The sequence below is a fragment of the Pagrus major genome, chromosome 18 (genome assembly GCF_040436345.1).
Source record: "Pagrus major chromosome 18, Pma_NU_1.0".
Classification (NCBI taxonomy): Eukaryota; Metazoa; Chordata; class Actinopteri; order Spariformes; family Sparidae; genus Pagrus; species Pagrus major.
In genome coordinates this window covers 15973454-16000258 of record NC_133232.1, presented here as the reverse complement: position 1 = coordinate 16000258, position 26805 = coordinate 15973454, and the positions used below count along the sequence as shown (strand labels likewise).

The window sequence follows — 26805 nt, the reverse complement described above, 5'->3', positions numbered from 1 at the left end:
TTGAGATTTTATTTGTCTTTATTGTATTCAAGAGAAGATGAATTTAGACTTATAAAAGTAAAAAATTAAACCACACTTTTGATACCCCTCTGGTTATCTACATGGGGAATATGGAATTCTGCATATTCATTTCATTGTTTAAAACCACCTAATCATTAAACCCAGGAAGCATTGCCAGAGTAAACCCAGCCATAAATGTCTTTGTGGAGCTGGATTCAATCTAGTGAAGACATTCATGAATACAAAAGCATCTTTGATCAACCATGAAAGTTTGGAAACAAAAAGTATTAAAAAAACACAATAGTATTACTCGAGTTTCAATTGTATAGCACAGTGAAATTCCTGTTTAATTTTCATCTGTGAGCAAACAGGAAAAATGTAATTTGCCGGATGTTAAAGACACCGGAGGCTCAGTCCAGACAGAATGGATAAATCCACACCATGATCAATCAAGTTTCCCCTCAGAAGCTGCTCGCTGAATGTTGGGATTGAGCTTTGGGGATGAGGCACACCACAGTGGTGTCTACGTGTGTGTGTGTGTGTGGGGTGGGGGAGTGTATGAGGTTGGCTAAGATGGTATTTGCCTGTTTGTGGAGAGAGGTGTATTGCAGCTTTGAACAGTGTTAAAATCCACAAACTCTCACAGGCTGTGTGTGTCTTTGTGGTATGAAGACACAAGGACACCTCTGGAGGGTTTACCTTAATGACATTGCAACCTCACTTTGGAATTCCATGTATCCTGTCTCAAGTCAACATGCAGTGCTGTTTCTGCTAGGGAACTCAGTGTTGCCATTCATCTGAGGATTAAAACACTGGAACAGCATAATTTTCTTTCACACTTTATCAAAAATTTGTCTTGCTGTATCATAATACTACTGAGTAATGAATATCTAAATCAATTAAACATGTTTAAGATGTATCCAGTTAACCCTGATGGAAAAAACTGGAAACCAATCTCCCCTCCAGATGTTTTAGTCAGACAAAGATGGCGAGCGCAGGGACCTGCCGCTGGCCGGGCTGTTGCTGTAGGCGTGGGAGTTGTCTCTCTCTCTGTCCTTCTCCTTGTCCCTGCTTTCGTGTTTGTGCTTATGCTTGTGTTTGTGCTTGTGCTTCTTCTTCTTCTTCTTGTGCTCGTGGTGGTGGTGGTGATGGTGGTGGCCATGTTCGCTGCCATGTTTGGAGGACATAGAGCCAGTCTCTTTGGAAAAGGACGGCACCGGTGTGGTGGGCATGGAGAGCATGGACTGTTCGACTGACGGTGGCTCTTTACCTAGAGAGAGAAAGAGACAAGTTTGTGTTACCAGATAATTTGTATTTGTATTTCTTTTTCAGATGCAAGAAATATTCTGTGTGTATGTGAGTGCTTACCTGGTGTCGAGGGTCTTTCCAACAGATTGAGATGATGGTGAATGAAGGCCTGACTATCATGAACAGTCTCCATATCAATATCTTCATCTTCCATTGTGTTGAACTATAGCAAACCAGAACTACATATTAATACCAGATAACTACAATAACCAACCACCAGTATTTTCTGATAGAGGCTTTGTAGATTGCAGGGACGTTTTTATAACACAACACTGCACATTTCAGAATCAAACTCAATCAAACAGGAAATAAAAGACTTGAGCAGGGCAGGACAGCGGTAATAAAAGCTCAGCAGGAGTGTAGACACCAAACAGTGAGGTCAAAAGTCATGCCTGAGCAGTGGGTTACCCTGATCTTGAAGCGTGCTCCTCTTCCATCATCATCCTGTTGCTGCAAGACCTGTCCTGGCTCTGGAGGGGAGCCCAGTGGGGTCTCAGCCTTCCTCTTCAGGCCCTGAGGGGGCTGGCCCACCCCACACACCCCTAATGAAATAGGATCTGGCTCTTCATCCACCTGGCAGACACAAACAAAGAACACTTGAATACCAGTCTTTTCCCTTGGTTTATGGAAAAGATATGGCCACGTATTTGCGGCAGGTTTGGGGGGTTCCTTCGCTAAACATAGCATACACTCATAATAATAATGTGAGTTTGCAACACGTTGAAATTGTGTATATGAAACCTCTGAGGGCATTTATTTTTTAGCAGAAAAAAGAAAAAGAATGAAAAAAGAATATTATTGTTAATAGTTTTGATAACTTGGCAGCAGCTTCCAAGGTTTTGTCAGCATTGTAATTTCAGTCTGCAGGATAGCCTGAGCCCAGGCTAGGATAATACGGACTCAATCAGCTGTCATAGAGATGGTTTAAAGCCCACACTGCCAGAATTGTGCTCTTTACAGTCGTTCCGGGTACAACTCTGATGCAATGGGAATGAGGTAGAGCCAAACACTGTTGGCAGCACTATAGTAGCCATAATTACATGGATCAAACCTAAGATAACACTGTAAATAATAGTTGCTATCTGTGAGCCATCTGAAAACCTCGATGTAGCAAAACTAAATCAAAGATATTCAAAGAGAAAGAAAAACCACTAAGCAGCTCACTGATTACATCACCACTGGCATAAACTAATGGAACCTTGCATGATGTAGTATGCCGTGAACACTCGTGTGTTTGTTGGCTGGAACTACACAATTTATGGTCAAAATACTACAATGATTACTTGCAAGGCTACTGGATTCACAAGATCACATGATCACACATGGTGGTTGACTCAATCCGCCTCCTGTGAGGAACTACTGGCAGCTATGGTCGTGGTTTCAGTGTGACAACCAGCAAGAAGCAACTGTTCATCTGAAAACAACAATGATGGCTCATTGGAAAACGGTTTTCACGCTTCTCTCGACTGGTTTGAGTAAGAGTTTGATTTAGAAGCAGGTTCTGCTGGGGTAAACACTCTCTCGCTGTCAATCTGATTGATTTAAGTTAAGTTATTTAAGTTGATGGACAGATGGTTCGATCGTCTAATCACCTGCCATGTTCTGACGCAGCAGCGCATGAAGATGGGATGGCCAGTAGCTCCTTTAATCCTCACTATATTTCTCATACACTTTTGTGTTTTTTCGCCTCGATGCCCCTTCTACTAAAGCAAGCTTTGCCTATGATAGAGATGCACTCATCAACATCAGAAAAGGAAGTGTGGGGTTTGAATTGTGAGCAGTAGGCCGCAAGAGGATTTCCACCAGGGGCATCTGCAGAGTGGCCAGCCAGACCAGCGGGATAAAACATTATGGAAGTGATGCGACTGCCCCAAGAAGAGAGGAAAAAGTGGTGGCATCAGAGCTAGGCTGACCCAACTTGGACCAGGAGCTGTTCCTTTCCAAGCCTTCTTCTGGCTTATGTCCGGTTGGAGGAGAATAAAGTGGATGAGGTGAGAATCAGGTACAGAGTTTGATGTGCGCACATCTTTACAGAGATGTGGTTAACCCCTGACATCCCAGACCAAGCTTGGGATGCACTGAATAGACCTTGTTCAGAGCCAACAGGACTGCACCAAGAGGAGAGGAGAGGGGCATTGCATCTACATAAATAGTGCTTGGTGCTTAAACGCAGTTAAAGTGAATGGACAGTGTTCACCAGATGTAGAATTACTGATGCTCAAATATAAACCATATTATCTGCCAAGAGAATTCACTAGTGTTTGTATTGTTGCTGTGTAAATGACCCTAGATGCTAAATCAAAAAATGCACTGCATGAACTGCATGATGTCATCAGCAGCAACATGATTAAACAACCAAATGGAATTTTCATTGTGGCTGGTGATTTTAATCAAACAAACCTCAGAAATGTTTGACCTAAATTCCACCAGCATGTCCAGATCCCCACCAGAGGAAGAAATATCCTCGACCATGTGTATACAAATATTCCTTGCAGCTACAAAACCCTCCCACGTCCTCACGTTGGCCTGTCAGATCATATTTATCTGCTTCTTCTGCCTACATAATCTCAGGTTATAAAGAGGGTCAAACCATCAGTTAAAACTGTTAAAGTGAACAGACAGGTGAAGCTACAGCAGCCGTTCAGGACTTGAGTGCACAAACTGGCAAATGTTCAGAGATGCTGCCACTCAGGATAACAACGTCAGTCTTGAGGAATAAACATCTTCAGTGACATCATATTGCAGCAAATGTATTGGTGACGTGGTAATCACAAAGACAGTACGTTTATTTCCCAACTAGAAGGCCTGGATGAATGGAGAGTTGAGGGCTCGTTTCAGAGCCAAAAAAGCTGCCTGTAAGTCAGGTGACAAGGAAGCATATAACACAGCCAGAGCAAGACTGAAAGCTGGCATCAAGGAGGCAAAGAGGAGACAATGAGAGGGACCTCAACACCAACAGCAGTAAAGATATGTGGTCGGCAATTCAAAATGTCAGGCTACAAAAACAGGAGCGCCCCACTAAGTGTGAGGCTATGTTGTCGGATGACCTGAATACATTTTATGCTCACTTTGATCTCCTCAGCAAGTCTCAGCTGTTAAGTCTACTCCACCTCCAGAGGACCGGCCACCGTCAGTAACCACAGTGGATGCAAGAAAAATCCTGCTGAGAGTGAATATAAATAAGGCTGCTGGTCCAGATAATATACCTGGCCATGATTTTGGAAAAAAGGAGGCAAAGACATCCCTATCTACATTAGTGGAGCTGAGGTGGAGCAGGTGAACAGTTTAAGGTTTCTGGGAATAACCATCACTGAGTACCTATCTTAGTCATCACACATCACCACCCTGGTTAAAAAGGCACAGAAAAGGTTCTACTTCCTATGGACTTTAGGAAGCTAAATTCCGGAGCCAGATTCTAGTCAACTTTTACAGAGGAGCAACAGAAAGCATCTTGACTGGAACCGTCACAAACTGGCATGTTCTAGCACGGCCCAGGCAATGACACCATCAGGAGGGGGCCCGGGGGGGCCACGATCACCCTGATACATTAGCCCCCCACTGAAGCAGAATTCAGAGGTACTCTACTCTAGCAGCAACAACAGTGTAATGCTGCTCACACATTGATGCTTCAGTATCAATAATCAAATTATGTCATATATAATCACATGCCAGTCAGAGGGACCAAACCATTACTTTTACTTTGATAGTTACTAAATTTTCCTACTGATACTTAGGTACTTTTGCTTAAGTTGAGGTTCTGAATACTTCTTTCACCACTGGCTTTAATGTGGCTTAGGTGCTATTATTTACTGGGTTTCACAATCAGCAGCTTTTTTTATTCATCCTTGGCCATCTGCTGACAACACCTCAGCAGCTTCCAGCGATGCAGCAGTGCTCCTGTCCCCCTCACCTCAGACAAGGCCAGCGATGCAGCATCAGCTTCTACTGTCCCCTCCATGTCAGCACAACTAGGCTCAAACTCATTAAAACCTACCTGAGATCTTCTATAGGGCAAGAACATCTCAGCGGACTTTCCATCATTAGAGTAAATCATGTGGTCTCTCAACAGATGTCTACATTATGCATATTGCACTGAGGTTTCTGTAATATAGTTTTTTGTGCAATAGTCTTTATATTTATATTTGTAAATCTGCACTGATTTCTTTGATATTATATTTTTTGTGCAATACCTCATTTATATTGTATTTATATTTCATTTCATGCAATTGTTTCTTGAATACTGTGTTATTTCGAAAATAAAGAAAATTGACGATCTTTATGAGTGTATTAACATAATTGGCGTGTGATGGCAACTGTCTAACATGCAAGGGGCAAGTGGCTAAAATCTTGCTATGGGCAACAAATTGGTCAGGGCCAACTCTGGAGGTCAGTGTGGTGTTTTTAAACTTGAGCTGGCTTGTTCCCAGTCAAATGTCTTGTTCCTTACAATAAATGTACTCCTTCAAATTAAGCTGTATATTTGTATTTTTAAGGAAAAGGACAACTAGCTTATTTGAAAAACAATGAATCGCCTAACACATTTATATACAGATACATAACATTAAAACAGGATTGCTGTGGAACTAAAAATATTAACTTTACCAGTATAAGTCTATGCACATCAGATAATTAATAACATTAAATATAAAATAAGAAACCAAAGTATATCAGGAGACAATTCCTTAACTCTTTGCCATAGTTTTTAACTAGCCTATATATTAAAACAGTATAAAAGAATTCCTGAAATTCAGTTATGGCTTTTGGATTTGGTGTGCCACCCCAAGATTTTCAGTGGCCCCATATGGCCACCCCTATGAAACATTTCTGGAGGCACCACTAGGCCCAGGACTAGGACATCGGTGAAGTGAGATGTCTGCAAAGAGCCCAAAGGATACTACAGTACAAGGAAACACCCACTCCAGTCAGTCTGTTCAGTCTAAGATATCCGCTTCCAAAACACCAGACTACAGAGAAGCTTCATTACCCCGGCTGTGAGACTCCTCAATTCATTATCAACACTCCATTTTCTAAAATAGATGTAGCTAAAGACATAAACCATTATGTTTTCAAAAAATTACGACTATGAGCTTTCAAGAAATAACTTGTTAATAACTTGCTAAATAACAATTTAGTCCAATCAGTAGTTCATAAAATGCTTTTTCTATTTACACTCAACTAACTGTCCTGCCAATCAAAATGACCCCAAACAACTTACAGCTGTGTAGCTCATGCCGACACCATGGATGCCTATACTGGCAGGCGTGTCCATGACGGTGCCGACACCAAGCTCAGGCTTAATGGTGGGGTTTAGGACAGCTTTCTTCTCCTTCAGGTTGAGCACAAGGCCCAGTTCTGGCAGGGGCAAGCAGGAGGGCCGAGTCAAACCAAACAACGTATAGTAGAGGTTCACGGCATCACAGCGCAGCCGCCAGTCATGGGAGGTACCTGAGAAAAGGAAGGGAAATAGAGTGATAAGTGAGGGCAGATGGATGCGGGGAAAAGACAAAGCTGATTAGATCAAATGAGCTAGAAAAAAACTAATAAATGCACACTGTCTCTTTGTAACTGACCATTATCTAACCAGGGAATTCCACTGGTTGCATGTACGTTGCGGAACGGCTCAGCTATGGTTTTCGTCATCTGTCAACCCCACCGGCTGCGTTTTGATTGCACCATGGTGCAGCACTGCCGGGCAGCTGGAGTTGCGAGACAGAGCAGTTCCCGCGATAATTACAGAATCACGTGCAACCGCAGTTATATCTATGTTATAAATACAACAACAAACAGACAAATGGTTAGTGTTCCTAACCGAGGGATTAGAAGAAGTGCCTGGATTTGTCTCTTTTTTTGAGATTTTTGTGCTGGCATCAACACGGAGTGTTTTATTATGAAAATTATCTGGATGTCACGTTGTTTCGGTGTGTGACTTCCTGTCTGCTCTGTGCTGAACTCGGCTGAATTGTTGCGCCATGCTCCGGCATCTGGCAGAAATAGAAGCCCTGTATATCTGCTCTGGAAGGGTCCGGACTGCCGGAGCTGAAACAGAGCAGATATGCAACGCAGCGGAGCCAGTGGAAGTAAACACATATACTAGAGTGAAACCTATCAGGTGACGGAGTGGAGCCGGAGCCCTTTTTTTCAAGAATACCCCAGCAATTAATCCTGAGCTGCATGTTCTTCAACTGTATATTTTATTTGACATTGCCATAGATACAATGTGAACACAACTAAATACAAAATAATCACCACTCAATGGCAAGAGATCCGATATGAGATACTTGAGTAGCGGTGTGTTGAGAGTTGAAGTGAATTGAACACCAAAAACTGCTAAAGCTCACAATCCAAAGGTCAGGCCCCCACATGGAGAATGGACTGTGGCTTTAGAAGAATGTTTAGATAAATGACTCTAACAGCAGCAAAATGTGCTCTGAGTTTGTGTTCCTACAGCACTGACCTTCAGCCAGTGAAACATCATCCTCTGTGAGTGTGTGTTTAACATGCAGGGAGCTTTGGGTTATGGGGGGAGAGGAATAAAGCAACCAACACATTTTCATAACATATGATTTAAGCTTACCACACTAAGGTCACTCTGTATTTAAACTGGCTGCACACTCAGGCTGTCCAGCAACCACCCACACTGACTGACTAACAAACAAAAGTTCACTGGAAATAATGATCCGTCAATATTTTTCTCCATCCTTCAAGCTTGTAAGTCAATAAATGAAATAACATGTTGCAACGAGAGCCGCTGGTCTGCAGGAATATGGAATGGTGAACATATACTTGTATTTGGGTTTTGAGGTGCCGTGTATTTGGATTGGCAGACTGAACCGCTATGGCCTGGCTAGCTGGCTGAAAGACAAAGAGGACCCCCTGGAAGAGAGAGAAATAATGAAACCTGAGGACACAATAGAAGCTAGAGGCATGTGTGTATATGGTACGGGCAAAACACCAAAAAGTAGACCTTAAGCTTTTTCAGTGCAAGACAGGAAGAAACCGGATAATAATAAAGGAAGACAGGGAGCAAAATATTTGATCTGAAACACACTTTTAGCCCCTGAAGCTACTGCAACGACTTCCACGAAGAATGTGGTACTTTCTTCATACAGAGGTTGGTTAGCTATTATTGTGCATAACAAGAATATGGAACTGTTCAGAACAGATATTAACATCCTTCATGAGCAGCTCCAAGTCCATCAGTTAAACGCAAAGGGACACAATGTTTTTTAAACAAAGAAACTAAATGTATAACATTAACCAAATTTACAAGAAGTTCCAAATAATTAAGAATTTGTCTGACAATGTTTTACAATGTTCATAAAGCTTCTCCTAACTCAACAACTCACTTTTTATGGGAGTCTGGGGACTGACTGAGGGAGTCTGATCACAGGTGTCAAAGAAGTAGCTACAGTGTGTAGAAACAGCAGCTAAATGTTGGCTGGTAAGACACACTTTTGACATGGGAGCAGACCAGCATGTACGGCGATGCCATGACAAACTGACCCTTTTACAAGAAAGAATTTAATGTATTGCATTTGAATTATCAATTGTCACAAGGCGCCGGTGATTTAGCAGCCGTTTTGCAATCAACAACTCTAAAAATGGCATGATTTGAAAGGGATGTCGCTATATCAGTCCCGAGTTCAGTGATTAGATCGGTTGAAACAGCTCTGAGTTTCAGAGTCGTTAGGGCCACTTGTGGGTTGTTGGGCCACTTGTGGCCTTCATGTGGGTTGCTAGGGTTAGTGAGCGCTAGCAACCCACATGAAGGCCACAAGTGGCCCAGCGACTCTGAAGCTTAGAGCTCACACGTGTCCTTAACGACTCTGTAAGGACACTCCCACACTGAGTTTAAAAGTCTGCAACTCCCCTCCAGTTAGTTAGAACTGAAGAAGCCTCTTGGATGAGAGATGAGACGTCTTCAAGGAACTGAAACAAGTCCAGTTGCCTACAATACAGCACTTTAAATTACCATGACCTGAATGACTGAGAACCTTTAATCAACTTATTGCATCATGGTTCCTTAATTTTCTACCTTAAGTGAGTAGGCTATGTAGTTAAATGGTTTCTTTTATTGTCTGTTTTATTTGTGTTTATTGTAACTGCCGTAGATTCCGATTCTTCAGAGGGGGTTTTATTTTGGAAATTTACCGGTTGCTCTATGCCATTCCTTTGTCTAACTTCCTGCCTGGCTCGATCTGCTCTGTGCAGCTCAATGCACCTTCTAGCTGCTGCCATCAAGAAAAAGTCTAGTCGTATAATTTTACCATGACCTGGATGACTGAGAACCTTCATCAACATAATCAGCAAAGCTTGGTGGTTTGCCCCGTTTAATATCAGAGCAAAGCAGTATAAAAATCTGGAGATTAGCGGATTCAGCCACACAAGTGTTGTATTACTCATGTGAAAACCCAATAATCAAAAGCAGAACCAACTCTTTCACTGTGATTCCTTTGAAGTTAATTCAAAACCTCTTGGGATTGATTGTGGAGGATTAATCTGTGTCAGTGAGTTGACTCACAGTGACTGTGTGTCTGATAGAAGTGTGTCCAGTCAAACATATGTAGAAGGGGGAACTAATAAAGTAAGAACACAATCTGTTATCACCTCTTTTTATCAATTTGATTGATAACAGATGTCAGATGACTAAATATGTCAATTGTTCGCCCCAAGGGAAGGGGTTGAGATCCTGCATATACCCTCCCTGTAAGTGGCTCCGGTTGGAGTAACAAAACCATTCAAACTAAATCTGTAGTTGTAAAAAAAGAAAAAAAGAAAAAAAAGAGGTCCCTGAACACTGAACACACCAGAGCGGTGTTGCTAATCTAGTTTTGAGTCCCTTCCTGTCTGGTGACTGAGTTTGGCTTGCGTCAGCTCAAAGGGGAGCCCTGTTGGTCTAACTTCCACATCATATTGAAGTAGCCAGCTGTGCGGCTGGGAACTTCAAATGCTTTAGAAAAAACTACTTTTAATGAACTCCATGGCACAACAACAGCTGAAGGGAGGGTTAGTTATTTTCTCAAGCCTATTTTGTTTTTGAAAACATTCAACAGAACCAGTAGGCTGTGAAATATCTCCACATCCATAGCATGAACAGAAGTGAACTGGTAAAATGAGAATGGCTCCTGTTGTGAAAGGTATTTTGCTTTTATCAGTGCTTAACAGGACCTGCTGGCATTCACAGACAGTAAAGCCTAGTTTCCACCAAGCAGTCCAGTTCAGTTCAGTTTGTTACACATTAGAACATTTTTGCAGACTTTTTTGTGGCTTATTTTGTGTTGTTTTGGTCATAGACGGCCCTCTCACATTCCTAGATTTCTTGATTATGCAAGGTGGCGTAATATGCATGATTATACTTTATGTCCACGTTGCGCACCCGTGCTTCTGCATGAGCAACTGTACCGTGCCGAAGCACACCTCTTCCCACCATGCCAGGGCCACGAAAGTGTACCGTACTTGAGCACGGTATAGGGCGCTCACACTAGTAAAACAAACTGGACTTTGGGGTTCAAATGATCTTCGGCATGGTCAGGATTGCCTAGTGTGAGTGTGCCCTAAAAAGTGGAGATAAAACACAAGAGGTTTCTCATGGACTGCGTAGGCTCCCAAACTCATGTTTTTTTTTGTTTTGTTTTTTCAGCAGTCTTCTGTCTTGCTGCCTGTAGACTTTTCTCAAGCAAAGCTTCTTTGTTGTAATAAACAACAACACATGTATGCTTTTCCTAATGAGTGTATAGTCTAGCAAGAGAGAGCGAAAGACAGAAAAGAAACGGTGAATGCTAGTTGAGAAGAGGAAAAAAAAGGTTACCAGTTTGCATGTGTTGTCAGTTGTTTGCATATGTTGTCAGTCAGTGTGTCAGCTAATAAATTAAGCGGCTTCTCAAGAGTAAAGACCAGTCTGTTGTTTTCCAACTGCTGGAGAAGTGAACTGTAACATCCCTGCTTCCAATCAGGAGTGCTGAGCCAATCTCGTTACGAACATGTTCAAGGATTTTATACTAAAAGTATTTTGGTGGAAAGAAGGCTTGAATCATGCCTAACAACAGAATGAAATAGTATATTTTAATGTTACCTACAAACATAAGAAGCTGCAGATACTTCTCTAAATCAAGAAAACTTTCCTACTTAAATGATTTCAGTTGAACTTTGTTGAACTCTAATTGAAACCAAAGATAATATGTTGGTAAATAACATGTTGTCTTCAGCCTGTTGCATGCACTGTGTTTATGACTTAAGTATTGTGAGAGCAGTTCTTCCAAGAAAAATTTGAGCATGCATTAACCAAACTCTCAACACAGTATTCCCACTACCTGTGGTTGGATCAGTTCATTTGTGGTTAGATCCACCAACATGAGAGAAACTAAAACTAAAATGAAATTTTGTTCTTGAGTGAAAAAGCCAAAGAGCAACTGGCCAAAACATACTGATCATTTGATGCTTATTGAATCCAATAATTAGTTATATTATATCCACAAACCTTATGAGTTGAGCGACTCTCATATCTTAAAAATTAGTAACGTGAGTATGTCACCACAAAGAAACTGGTTCAGTTAGGCTAAAAGACTGATACCCTGTCCTTTTCCTTATGAACTGGCTGGGCATATACTCCAAACACAACTGAAATTGGCATGTTTGTGCAGGAAAAAGGATGATGAAATTTGTCTTTGATGCCACAGTGTGAACAGGCTGACTACTCTTATACCTAAGGCATAGCCTCTGCGTAGGTGCATGCCCTACACTATAGCCTATGGCATAGAACTATAAATGTACGTCGCAGCGCCGCAGATTGCAACGACTGTGATTGGTCCACCTGGAATCAGCGCATTTTCCAGCTTCTCTTCTGGTGCTTAGCGGCAGTGCAAATGTGGATTGTGGCCTGTAGTTTCCTCAGTAAACACACTGCAGTCTTTGGCTGTTGCAGCAAAGCACTCCTGACTGGTCGGCAGCTGCTCGTCTTGAATAACACTCCTCCTGTCTTCTCTGCCGGAGTGTCTCTGGGCGAGAGACAAAAGTACTCTCTACTCTCATCCTCTGGAGCCGCTCTTCGCTGCAAGAGTATGACTAGGCTCATTCGTAGCCAATAGGCCTGTTGTCCACAGGGTGGGCTGCTGCTGTACCACCAAGCCTGTCTGCTTCACCTAACAAGCCCAGAGGCACTGCAGTTGCGACAGCCCAAGTGGCGGTGTGTTTACCGGCAGTAAAACTACTGGTCACATGAGCAAAACACACTGTCAACCCATTAACACCAGACAACCACTGAACATACAGTTAGGGAATAATAACATGTCAGTTACGCTGACAGAGATTTTCTTGGCCCTGGTCGTCTTCTGGACAACAAGAGGGAGGGAGATGGAGAGTGTGTTGTTGGCTATCCTCCCATGTCACACCCCCGTGGTGCCCTGGTATTCCTGCTGCACAACCAGAAGTTGGAAGGAAATGCTACTGGCTACTGGCTGCTGGATGGTTTTGCAACTGTACATAGTCCAATCATTCATTGTCGAAGACAATTCATGGCTACTCTTTGCACATACTTAGGTCATGACTGGTGACTTCTATTTTACTATAGACGCAAAGCAGACGTACCTCAAGTAAAAAGTAGAAACAAACTGTATATAAATAATACATGCCGTACACATCAGATTTATTATTAAAGGACATTGCTCAAATTATCTTTTCATTGTTTTTTTAATATGGTGATAAATATCATGTCGTGGACTATTCATTGTGATGATATCGTACCATGACTTTTTGGTATCGTTACATCCCTACTTTTCAACTGTACCTGATCAATGACATGAATTATTTTTACATGGTTGAGTCAGACTTTAAAGCTCCCAGGTTTAAAGTCTTAGTCACGGCACCTGATGCATGAAACAAAGATAGCCAGCTTGCTTTACTGAAGACGCTAGGCTAAGAAAATGTATAGGTATAGGTATAGGTGTGTGTGTGTGTGTGTGTGTGTGTGTGTGTGTGTGTGTGTGTGTGTGTGTGTGTGTGTGTGTGTGTGCGCGTCTCACCTGAGTTCATAAGCTTCCAGAGCTGGTCAACCAGAGCTTCGTTACACAGAGCTGAGTCTGTTGTCTTTGTGAAAGGTGGATTTTTACAGAGCAATCCCAGGATCTCATGTCTGATTGAACAAGAAATAAGAAATACGTACAAACACTAAGATAAACATTTCTGACATACCCATTTATACACTGTAAGGTTTATTGGTTACTGGCTGCAAATAAATCTCTTCCTAAAGCCATTTCAGGCCTGTTCTACAAACTGTAATATAAAGGAAAAGCTAATATGAGGCTGAAGCAGTTTGAGAGAGTGAAATCAAGTGGTTATCTTCCACAGACACAACATTTTGGAATGAAAATACACTTGCTGCGCTTCCATGCACAGTGTTTTCTCACTGAGCCAAGAGATACTTGATTGAAATTAAGAATTCAAGGATGTGACTGTGTATTTTGTCCCACGTTGATTACACTGAAATCATTTCCTCTAATGAGAGGTCAAATTTGGTCATCACAGTGACATTCTGTTACTTTATCAAACAAGAACAGTCATCAGACTATTAGTAATATTTTTTCCAATATTCTAGTTGCATTACAGTGTCATGTAAAAGTCTGATGACAGAATTGATAACACATTTGTACAAGACGTAATGACACACAAAACAAGGGGAAAAAACTTTGAGATGAGATCACTATAGTTATTCCGAGAAAGACTTGTGTGTAATGTACAGCATGAATGTGTGTACAGCTCACCTGACATAATGACATGGGTCATTCTGCACCATGTTGAGCAGCCACTGCAGTTCAGTTGAATTTCTTTCAACTGCAGGACAAAAAAACATGCACACAAGAAAGAACACTACTTAACTGAAAAAAAGGACATGTCATAAAGGTAAACATCCTCAAGATACTGAAGATGTGTCAAAATAAAACAGGACAAATATATCCTCTGTGTTTCTTTCAATACACTCAAACGTCATGTCTCAATCAGAATGGGAAGTATGGTAGGTACTGGTGCTAATCTATGGTAGAAAATATTGACTTACTATTGAATGACTGTTAATTTAAACTTTTATCTGTCAGTGGCTGATGTTCATATTTTATAAAGTTAATTTCGTACCCTGGTCTTAATTATATCAAATAATTGGATATATCCATTTTAACCAGCGTTCCCAAACCTATTACATGGACTGCAACTGATATACAAAAGAGCCACTAATGCTAATCTCTGTGAGCTTGATCAATGAGCTTAACAAGAATGATGATAGTAATCAAAATGCTAGAAGTTAGCATACTTGTGATAAATGTCCTACCTCTAGTATAGTCAACCAGAGCCTCTACTGCAGCAATGCGAACATCTACGAAGTGTCCATACTCAGCGTAGGATTTGAAAAGTGATGCGTCACTGGGAATATGACCGTTTTTCTGGAGCTGGCGAATCGCCCTCAGACAACTGGAGACATGGAAGAGGAGGGGAACAGAGCAGATGAAAAATTTGAGATTTCAGCCGTGTGTGAAATAAATACAAAAAGATGACTAGAAGATGGCTACACACCTTTTCTATGTCAAAATAACAACACACAGTTTGATCTTCCTTTTGGATAAATTCTATATTAATAGTACAAAAATCAAATCTCCATCTTTCTTTCTCACAAAATTTTACTGTTATCTCCTTAATTTTATATGCTAATCTGACAGTGGCAGATGGCTGTGTGTTATGAAACAAAACTAAAACTAAATAAATATCCCAGAGCTTAAGTGATTTCCTGATTTGCCAAGTAATGTTTATCAGCAGAGGGCATCAACATCTTAACATAACTACAATCTCAACATTAATTTAAAGTGATCAACATAAATCTACACTCTTTCAAACATTACTTTGGTGTTTTACACAACAGGTATTGTATCCTGTATACTGGGGCAAAGTCCATGGCAAGTACACTTAGGCAAATGTCCAAAAAGAATTATTGGCTATTTGTTGGAGATAGATTGGAGAGCAGTATGTGCACATGGTCTGATTAAGTGGACACTAATAGGATATTTTTTACTCTGTTGTACAGCAACAGGAAGCAACATATCAACATTTTAAATTATTTTGCTGTGTAAACCTGGAGGAGAGGAGAAACATGTTTTAGGAGAACATCTGTGAAACAGATACTGGCACACATACACACACCCTCTTCACCTGACAGTGATGGTGTTTCTGAAGCTTGGCAGCAGTTTCTCCATGTTTAGGAATCTTGTGATCTCCTCCAAGATGAGACGGACATCAGCATTTAAATTGTCCACTGTCCGCACCTCGTTGTTGATGCTGATGGCTGGGGTCAGAGAGTTGGTCAGTGCTTCAATCAGTTCTGCACGGTAGTAGTTATCAGAAAACTGAAGACAGACAGGAGGGGAAGAGAAAAGGAAAAGAACAAGGAAATCATTTTTGAGGATTTCCTGTGGGCATCAAATTGCTTTTTAGTTTTTCAATGTGCCAAAAGAAACTTTGGCCATAGTTATAACCAAATAAGTCTTTAACGGGCACTATGTTAGAGCACAAAAAGTGTGTGAATGTGCGTCTTTACTTTGTTTTTTCGGTTGTCGTTGTACTTGATCAGGTCAAGGATGAAGTTGAGGACATCTTTGGGACAGAGGTTCTGGACATCTCTGAGTAATGCCATGGCAACAGGCATTGTCTTGAAACAGAAAACAAAGACAAAACAGCAATCATGATTAGGATGGAGAAACCCATTTGATAGCTAATTTTACAGTGTGCTTCAGTGTATCACATGGCCTTGTAAGTAAAACAATAGTGGATATTCAGTTTTTTAACATCAACATACATAAACATTTTTGACAAGGAACCTAAATTTGGTTGTTTAAGAATTGTGCCCAAAATATGTTATGAGTTTTTTAAGCTGAAAATAAACCTTTCAGGGTTGACAAAATATGTAACTGCAACACTGTTCACAAATCTGAAATAATGTTTGTGGTATTACTGTACTGAAGTTTCTTGTTTCTTCAGGCAACACAAATGCCAACACTGACATGGCTGTATGTGTAATATATTGGCAATGCTGATTGATCTATGCATTTCTAATTGTAGGGCTAACACTGGTTAATGAAGCCATTAGTGATTACCTTAAGAATTACCTCACTGAAGCCCCTTTCACATATTATCTTCAACAATATCCAGAGAATCAGATCAGGATATTGTCCACATTTGCTTGTTCAAGCATTCACCACACAGCGCGAGATTGACCGTGTCAGGCGTGTTCACACATGTTGAAAACACTCCATATGGTTCAGGTAAGGGGCCAGGCAGGAGGCTACAGACTTTTCCGTAATGATGATGTTTTTGTGTTTCTATCAATACTACATGTATTTTGACATATCCGCAATAGACAGAATAGAATAGAATAGAAGAAAGAGTGGAAAGTAATATACAGGCAGGCAAAGACGACTATGAAGCAGCTACACTTGCTTCCATGCACGAAGATCCCACTGTAGAAAAAAAAGCTGCAGCACTGTGGATCTGTGTCGAGCAGCAGCGTGGAATGGGCCATATGGGGATGCGAGCTTGGAATTTTTCTGGGCAGATGTTCTGCAGAACTATGAGCAGTTTAAATGCCATTTAATGTCCCTGTGTATGTGTGAGTATGTGTTACAGCTGATTAAACCAGCACTAACGCAGATGATTACATAACGTTGACACGCCCACTCGCTTGCTGTGAATTCAGTCTGGACAATTGTCTTCTCTGTTTACACATGTGGCTCACTCGGACTTAGGACCAGGGACCTGGCAGGGTAATGTCCGGGGCAAATAATGCAGACATTTTTATTCACATGTACAGCTCCTCTGAACTCTTTAAGTTACAGTGCATATTTGAGAGGGGCTTTATTTTGTTTTTTGATGTACCTTTTGTAGGAAGTAGCTCTGGAAGTTGATGAAGTTGTTGGTCTTGACAATGTTGGGGCAGCTCTTACAGCAGAACATTCGGGTGAACAGGGACTTCATAGCTGGCGGACCCTGCCATGTGCTCACCATGGCGTTGGCTATCTGCAAGGTGTTTATGCACACAAGAGAAGAAAAGAACGCAGTTTTACTTTAGTTGAGTTATGTAAATGATGCCACATCAGGAAGACTATCTGTCAGCTGTCTTCCATCTGCTGTCCTCACAGTCAAATAAGAGCAGCATTAAAATACTCCAAATCTCTGCACTCTTACAGATTATGGTAGTAACATGAAAAACACTGCACAGAACAAAAATAACAAGTCAAGAATGTTGAAACTTGTATAACAATGTCCTTTTTGTCTGTTCTAATTTTTGTGGTGAGGAGTGAATGACAAAGTAGAAGGCAAATGTACAAATGAGCAGCACATGAGCTTTCCACAGGTATGAAGACCAGTGGCTCCAGTGGTGTTTGGCTTCCAACAGGATATTGGGGAATTTATGTTAATGTGGTAATATGGGGCCAAGGGTCACTGGCACAGGATGTTGTCATTTGGTAAGGTAAATAAAGGGGGGCATGCACACCAGAATGTTTTTGTATGTGCGTGCACGCATTCACGAACACATTTGTATTTTCTGTGTCTGAGTTTTTAACATGTGCATGCATTGGTCAGGTTTTATGTTGGCCCCAGGCTGTTCCCTCTTCCTCAACACATTTTACATTTTCCATTTGAGGGTTCAAGTCAGCGATATTTCACTTTGTGGTGAGTGTAAGTCTGTGAGTGCATGTGTTTATGTGCGTGTCAGAGTGTGTGTGTGTCTTTTTGTTTGAGCTTGTATGTCAATCTGTGTGTGTGTGTAGTATACGATGGCCATTACGATTGAGTCTGTTGGGGGTTCAGTTGCCAAACACAGCAACTTAATGAAAAAAGTGAAGTGCTGCCATTTCAACCTCCACCCACTTTATCATGTTGTGAAAATATTAGTTCAGGTGGAACCCAAATGGCAGAAATCTACTGAGGTTAAAGTCTGAATAGACCAAATCCAGAAAATCGAGAATTTCCTGTAGCCACAGAATAGGATTATTCAGTCAACTGAGCTGAAGCACAGCCAGTGTTGAACTGGTGGGTGGCCTTGCTATCAGGGAAGTTATATGTTGTTCTCATACTGTAGCCCTTTACACAATATTTTCTGAGCTATAGATTTTGTAAAAAGAAAAAAAGATTTTAACAATAAGAGAATAGAGATAGAGATCGAGAGGAAGAGGAATTCCAACTAACAGTAATGATATTTTCAGTATCTCTGTAAAGCTATGAACAAAGTTAGTTTGTTTCTCTCTTATATCCCTGTAGGTTAATCTCAAGATTTTTCTTTATTGCCATTTTGAAGTCCATGTATTCCAGAGCGAATTAAACTAAAGAAGATGAAAACCATACTCATGACCAGACTGTTTTCTCACTAAACTCTAGCACTCCACAGGCCACCTAAATCACATTTTTGTGGTCTCTAACACATTTAAAGACTCTCTGTAAATAACTAACACAAAACCTTGCTCATTTTAGAACATTTTGAAGTGTCGATCTCTGAGCTCATTTGTTTAAATTGGGATTAGGCTCATGTATTTTTCAGATAAAGAGTGTCATGTGACATGAAAAAACAAAAAAACATGCTCTCAAGTGCAAAACAACAATAACAGCAAAACAGAAAACACAATGGCAATTGACTTGTCACTGACAAGTTAGCCATGCCCTACAGCATACCCTGCTTTCACGTCTATTTGACTCTAAAATAGAGCTATTATTTACAACATGAATATCATGCTGTTTTATAGAAGACTTCAAACTAACGATTGAGGCCATAAACTCATTAGGAAACTGTTTACTGAGATAATAAAGCACAGGCCACAACCTCTGTGATTGGTCCGTTTGGTAGCATCACATTTCTGGCTTCACCTCTGGTGCTTAACGGCAATGCTAACACAGGGGATTGTGACCTATAGTTTCCCAAGTAAACACACCACTGCTCTTCCCCTTCCATAGCTGCTCTTTGCTACTGGAGAAGCCAGATGTCCAAAAAAACAGGCTCCCCCTAACTTAGTCCTGCATTCAAGCTTGGTGTGTATGGAGTGTCTGCCCTCTCTGCAGACACTTGGCCTGTCCAATCTGCCTAGCTCAGACACACAGCTGTAAGCAGAAGAGTGTTTACTGGGGAAAGTACAGCTGGAAATCCGCTATATCAGCACCACCAGCAACATGACATGCCAGCGCACATGTATGAATGCTCAAAACTATGGTTGGGTACCGTTCACATTTGAACTAGGTACCAGATCCAATACAGGTAGCTGGAATTCGATACCAGTACTCTCTCTGTAATAACAAAAAAAATTATTTCAGGTCTAAACTCAATAATTCACTTCTAGAGACAATATATCATTAGTAATATTTACCGTAACAATGCACATCACATGTCAGTCAGTCTTATATTATATCATATCAATCTGGTAAATAAAATACTTTATGAAGTAAGCTGCTATACTTAGCTGTTCCTGCTCATCAAACTAGTCCTATAAGAATAAATATAATAGAAAACATCAAGATGTATATGCGCTGCCCTCTCCTGGCACGCAACGTCTCTACTGGTGGTGGCTGTATTTCCCACCGACTGGGAAATTTGAGTTTTCGTTTTGAGCCCTTGAGCTTACTGTGGTGGCCCTTTGTTGAAGCTACAGCAGCAGATTGAGTTTATTATGTGAAGTCTGCAGTTATAAATGAGTTTCCAAAGTATATCAAATACTGTGTAAGCCTGTAAATATGAGCACACATATCATTTTATGTTAAGTATGTGAATTAAAATGCTAACCCCCGTGCTGCTATTTAAAATTGTTTCAGAAGCCTGGCTGAGTTTTGGGGAGACGCCTAACTCTGTCTGTCTCTCTCTCCATAAAGTTACTGGAAAGATGCGCTCTCAGGACGCAACGATTGGTTTAATGTGAATTGGTACTCTGTAGTACCGACGTAATTTGGTACCGTAAACAGTACCGAGTCTGGTACCCAACCCTACTCACAACAGTGTAGGCAACTTGCAAAGGTTACAGTTTTGGCTCCGTGTAGAGCCTACATCCAATTATAAATCAGCCTCTACAAAGAATGATGTCAGAACTATCATCTTTGCATAATGTGGAAGTCACTTTTTTGCTTTAGTATGAATAAGGATTAAGTGACGTCTGAGGTGATTGTTTACATCAAGTGTGTATGGGTGATCATGTCAAATGTGACTCTACATTTTGTCAAAATCAGTGTACAAACCACCATTATTACACACATGCACACGCACACGCACACACCTTGGCCAAACAGAAGCAGGCCTGCATGCGGACTTTGTAGAAACACTGTTCTTGCTCCAGGATGTCTGTCAGGGCCAGTCTGGAGGCAGGAGTTGGGAACTTTTCCAATGCTGAGATGGCCTCCTCCTAACACAGAGACAAGGTCAGTGGAAGAATAGAATACATTAACTCAGGTACTGTACTTAAGTACAATTTTGAGGTACTTGTACTTTGAGTTGAGCTTTTTTTTGGTTTTCATTTTATGTTACTTTATACTCTACTACAACTATTTGAAAGCTATAGTTACTAGACTAAGATTCAAAACAAAACATGTGATCATTATATACCAGAGATGCTCACAAGTCTTTTTTTGCAAGTCCAAGTCAAGTCTCAGGTGTCTTATGGCTGTAATGATGCTGTATGCTATCTGGTCTGCTTACAACACTGCATAACTATGTCTGAGGAATTTAAAGCATGCACTGTGTTATTATCAATCCTTTATCTATCGGCAGACATGCTGGCCACAGAACATGGACCATTAAATTACCTGACCATTTTTACAGTCATTGCTATGTCAGCACTATGTGAGCAACTGTGGCAAGCAATCTAACCAACTAATGTTAGTTAGCTTATCATGCTGAGCTAAACATGTTTGCAAACTGTCAATAGATGCTAATGTTCAGCATCCTTTATTTTGATTCTGCAGATGTTGCATTTGGCGAGTCATTTGTTTGGGCCTTCAGTGATGTTGATAGGTTTTTGATATAGTGAGTAAAATTTGTGATTTTTTCGCAATGATCGAGATATGCACAGACTGCACAGATGACGGTGACCAGACAATTGTTGTTCTGTTTTGTTAGCAAGTATCCTTTTATAATTATTTCAATACAGATTTTCTTCACAATATAGCATTATCAGGGATAAAATGTGGTGCGTCCCCTGGATGCATAGATAGTGAGTTCACACTGCCCCTTCGGATTTAAATGCATCATAGATGCAGGAAATGTACCAATCAACATCACTGGGGCATGTGTGAAGTCTTTATAGCCAAATGAGATGACAAACAGCAAAGCAGCTGCCGACGTGCTCGCCATGGTGTTGTTGTGAACTGCGTTGTTGCTGCAGCATTGTCATCATCTGTGGCTGCGTGGTTGTGAAACAGAGGGGAGTTACACACATAAGTTACACGTTATCCAGTCTCTACTGTTATCTCATAACCATACATAACAACCAATCACAGTAGAGCACGCAGCAGAATGTCTCTACCCCGTCCCTCCAGCCCATCATCATCATCTGTGGCCGCACGCTTGTGAAATGGGAGGGAGGGAGAGAAGGAATGACAGTCAGTTCACCAGACTTAAAACAAAGATTGTTCATGAGTCCCTGATGGCTAGTCCGACTCGAGTCTCAAGTCCTTTGTATAAGAGTCCAAGTCAAGTCTCAAGTCTCTGTGTGTGGGGACTTAAGTGTGACTCAAGTCCAAGTCGCAGACTTGAGTCCCCATCGCTGGTATATACAGAATTAAATATGACACTGAGTTATAGATTTCACTGGCCTAAAGTATACAAAACATCTAAAATTAGCACCATGTCAGCCAACATGTTGATGCGTGAATAATTGTCAAGGCACTGATTAAAAAAAAAAATATTTTACTTGAGTGAAATTTAAAATGCAGGACATTTAATTGTATGGTTGGTATCACTAATTTACTTGATCATTGATAAATAATTTGAAGACCACTTCCACTTCTGGATAAGGTACATGTGGTTCAATAGCATTTTATCATGTTCAGACCCAGTAAAAAATCCACTTAACAAATGCAAATCCTCTCAAGTCCCTTATCAAATAATATGAGCGTTACCCTTCAACATTTGATGCAACTAAAAGCTAAGATACATTGCATCCTGTCTTATCAGCATTTGTTGGCCAAGAGGGCAGAAACACTGCAACCTATTTAATGATCGCAACCTGTAGCTACAACCTGCCGATGAGATGAGCAGAATATATGCGGTATGAAATGTTAATTGAATGTATCTGACATTAACCAGGCTCAGTGACAGTTGATAATGAGAAATATATTCCAAAATGTTTTTAATTGCTCTTGACTAATAAAAAGAGCAACTGCCTTTATCTCTCCTCACTCTTTTTGTTTAGGAGTCAGTGTTGGAAATTCTAGTATTTTACAGATGGGGAACTAGTATTTTACAAAGACCTGCTTTTGGAACCCATCCCTACTGAAGGCACACATTAGGAGTGTGTTCATTCACTTTTGGTGTAGGTACAAAACTTAACAAAATGCATGGTTTAATGTCCATCTGGATTAATAAGAAAATAATTAGATTACAAATGTTAAAAAACAAAGGCCAGTGTGGAGAACTGCACTCATTCCATTAGCCCACCTGTGCAACTACATCCCTCTCATAGCGCAGCTGATACTGCCACATGAAGTCAGCCTGCTCAAACTCCACCTTCCTCAGAATGGACATGTCTGGGTCAATCCGGATCCAGAGGAGAGGAGAGTCAGCACTGCAGACATAACAGGAGACAAATACAGTGAGGGAAAGAAAAGTAAAGCACGTCAATTCAACTCAGCAGGTGTCTTTAGGTAGCTGGTGTGGGTGATATAAATCATGTTAAGGCTAAGCAAGCAGAGGTTTGTCAAGTACAGCTTTCCCACTCTTTACTAGAGATTATTTTCCAGGACATTTTCAGTGAAGTCTAGCTAGTATGACAGATAGGGATCATGGCCATACACTAATATGTTCCTTAATTAATTAATTTATAACCCTAATCTCTTTTTCTCCTGTGAATTGTATTATCCTTTGCTGCCTGACCATCAATAACTGAATAGAATGAACACAAATAAGCAGGGATGCTGGAAGTCAGTCACAGATGCTAAGAGGTCACTCTTTGTTAAGGCTGCTGATCACATGGACAAGTCCTGTGATCAGATGAAACAAAAATTTTGTTGTTTGTCCACAATAACAAGGTGAGAAGGTGAGGCCTTTAACCCAAGAACACCACATCTACTGTCAAACATGGTGCTGGTAGTATTATGCTGTGTGGCTATTTTGCTGCCAGGGCATCTGGTGCTCTAAAGAACTTAAATGGAATAATGAAGAAGGAGGATTATCTCCAAACTTTTCAGGAAAATCTAGCCATCAGCCAGAAGATTGGGTCCTAGTTGTTCCAACAGGTCAATTATCCCAAACAAACATCAAAAGTGGTAAAGGAATGGCTAAATCAGGCTTAAATAAAGGTTTTGGAATGGCCTTCCAAAGTTCTGACTTGAAACCTATTGAGGACTTGTGGATTGTGCTGAAGAAACAAATTCTTGAGGCTAAACACTCACTATGAGACACCCCTACAAAAGGTAATCATTTCATTGCATGTTACGGTCCATTAAACCATAAGAGTGCAGCATTGTGTTTGTAGAGACAATGCTAGCAAAGTAAAAAAAAAAAAATACTGTTAAGCAGCATTTAGCCAGTGATTGGCTTGCATACAGTTGGCCTGCCATTCATAGTTTTAAGCCTGGCATCCCATTCATTATTATCAAACTCTCTCAACAGTGCCCAACATACATTTGAAACCATTGCTCCTAGCCTGAGTTGAATTACAAATCTTCAACCTTTGCAGGCAAAACAAGCTAGTGGAGAGACAAATTTAGCAAGTGAACCAAACATACTAGTCAATTTAACAATAGGCCTATTCAATAAGATCAAATAAAAATGTTAATCTATCACATTAACCGCTATGACAACTACCACAGTCACCAGCCAGCAGTGACTAATACTAACAATACATTTGAAGCATAATGTAACTTACATTATTTGGAGTTTGGTCAACTTAAGTTGTAACCTTACATTAATGTCATCCAGCCTGCAGGTGCTACCGTGTGATGTGAGGGGTGTGTTCACAGCATGCAGGCTATTCATAATACTCTTGTCCACAAACTAACGTTACCATTTGAACGATATTTTGCTTTTTCTCTCATTTTCCAAGACTGGATAATTCATCAGCTGATTTTCAGGTTTTCCAGGATGCATAGGAACCCTTAAGTTGTATATAATGCAGCTTTAACACCAAAAAAAAGCAAAATATATGTAATTTATAATGTATTAACGTGATGACGATAAGACAACAACTTAATTCTTAGTTAATATGTCAAATAGTGACAACAGTGATGTCTTACTCCATGGCTGATAAATCCATGTCAACTTCTTCTCCATTCATCAGAGGAATCTTCTTTTTCTTGTTTCTGGGAAAAGAAACCAACAGAACAATCTGTCATTATTTAACCAAACAGTTCAACACAAACATCCATGCTTTAAAAACTTTGCTGACATTTCTGTTTGCAGACACAAGAAGACTGAGGAGAGAAACAGCAATAATAGATTACAGACTGACTTGATGAACATATCAAATATAAATAACAAATATTAAAGCTACATTATGTAATGTTTTTACCTTAAAATAACAGCTTTTCAATTATTCTGATGGTACAGTGTCTTGTAATAGGGTGGATGGTGTCTCTATCAGAGCCACTTCACCCCCTGTCACTTGTTTCTGCACTATGTAACTTCAGTGAGAGGGTAGGATCACAGTGTTACATACATATTTATTTCAAGATACAAGTTTTCAAGACAAAACATTGTTATTACGTAATAAGTTTTGTTTATAGTTAACACCTACATTACGTCTGACAAATTGTAACAGACCTGGGACTTGTATTTATGACAGTGGTGTGAAACTGTGGGGGGCACGGAGTCACACAAAATGCCATTTTCTACATAATGTTGCTTTAAATAGGAATAATATAATATAGAACATAATGTAGTATAGTAAAATATGATAAAAAATATCAAGTGTGCAACATACAATACTGAGAATGAATTAAGGATTGTGTTCTGCTACAGTATGTACCGTCTGCTCTTGGAGTGACAGGGGATGTCATGTTTGAGGCTGTTCTCCTCAATCTGTAGCGTGTGGTTGAAGGATCCATCCAGCTCCTGCACTGTCACTTTGATGGGACCCTGCATGGAAACAGACATTTGATTATTTAACGGCCAAAGTAATACGTAAACAGTAATTGTAGCCCCTTACAAACATTGAATCTCTAACATTACTCAGACCTGCAAACTGTAGAGTAGTGACAAAGGTCCAGGGGTGTTCTCCATCACAAGACAAATTTAGTGATCTGAATGATGAAGTATTTTGGAGCATTGGGGGTAATATGGTAGAATTAGAAAGTGGCAGAAAATACTCAAGTACAAAGACCTTAAATTTGTACTTAAATACAGTACTTGAGTAAATGTACTTAGTTACTTTCCACCACTGGTAACTGACTTGAGAAACGCAATCTAGTTAGCTGAGGCTAGCTAGTTTAGCTTACCATACATATAAGGAATCCACATTATTTACAATGCTTTGTAACATAGTGTTGGACAAAGTGGGCTACGAAAATAAAACAAACATAAAAATAAACATAAACACATTTTTAAAAACTCTCCAGATCAATCAGTTCACGTGAATGACCGGATGACACTAAAAACTCTGATTGTCTTAAGTAAACTTGATTAATTCATATGTTTAAGTCATGGCTTTTGGGAAAATGCCACTGCTCAAGGATGGCATGAAAGATTACTGAGAGAAGTTTGTGTGCTGCTCTGCAATGTTAATAAATCCTTGGTGAACACAAATAGACTTTCATCTGGACTAGACACAGACAACATACTCACTACACAGGCTGTTGCTAAATACTCACCACATATTTCTGGGTTCCCGATGACGTGTAGTCCTGACGGATCTCTAGCTCAAGCACGTTCCTCTTCCTGTTGAAGGCAAAACTGCCAAAGAATTTCACCACAGCACTCTGGTCTCTGAGTACAAACAGTTAAGATTAAAAACAGATGCAAATAACCCAGAACAGCTAGAGAAAACACAACCTGCTGAGAGAAAAGGTTTTAACTAAACATGGTGGTCAGTTCTTTATATTACTGCAATAATGCTTCATAATGCTGTAGTACGCTTTTGTTCAATTCAAGAACAAAAGATGAAGTAGTGAAAATTCACCTTTCAGATTTACATATTGGCAAGGATTTTTTAAGTAACCTTGGATCTGCACAAGTTTTAGTTCATACAGGTGTTACCCCCTTGTGGAATTGAGCCACAAGGGGGTATAAAAAAAAACCTGCCAACAGCTTTATTTTGTAATTATTTAAGTAAGCAAAAT

At 40.4% G+C, this 26805-nt stretch overlaps 1 protein-coding gene across 1 annotated transcript in view; it reads right to left on the bottom strand.

Moving 5' to 3' along the window:
* Positions 1-26805, bottom strand: part of taf2 (TAF2 RNA polymerase II, TATA box binding protein (TBP)-associated factor) — a 38599-nt gene continuing 11794 nt past the window's right edge. Inside the window, exons 13-27 of the mRNA XM_073487114.1 lie at positions 26338-26452; positions 25497-25606; positions 24766-24831; positions 22970-23096; positions 20592-20717; positions 17215-17355; positions 15881-15991; positions 15496-15689; positions 14624-14763; positions 14064-14133; positions 13326-13435; positions 6524-6753; positions 1717-1881; positions 1369-1471; positions 1-1270 (exon numbers count right to left, since the gene is read on the bottom strand). Coding sequence (XP_073343215.1) covers positions 972-1270; positions 1369-1471; positions 1717-1881; positions 6524-6753; positions 13326-13435; positions 14064-14133; positions 14624-14763; positions 15496-15689; positions 15881-15991; positions 17215-17355; positions 20592-20717; positions 22970-23096; positions 24766-24831; positions 25497-25606; positions 26338-26452 — 2107 coding nt within the window. The 3' untranslated portion in view covers positions 1-971. The remainder of the gene's footprint in view (positions 1271-1368; positions 1472-1716; positions 1882-6523; positions 6754-13325; positions 13436-14063; positions 14134-14623; positions 14764-15495; positions 15690-15880; positions 15992-17214; positions 17356-20591; positions 20718-22969; positions 23097-24765; positions 24832-25496; positions 25607-26337; positions 26453-26805) is intronic.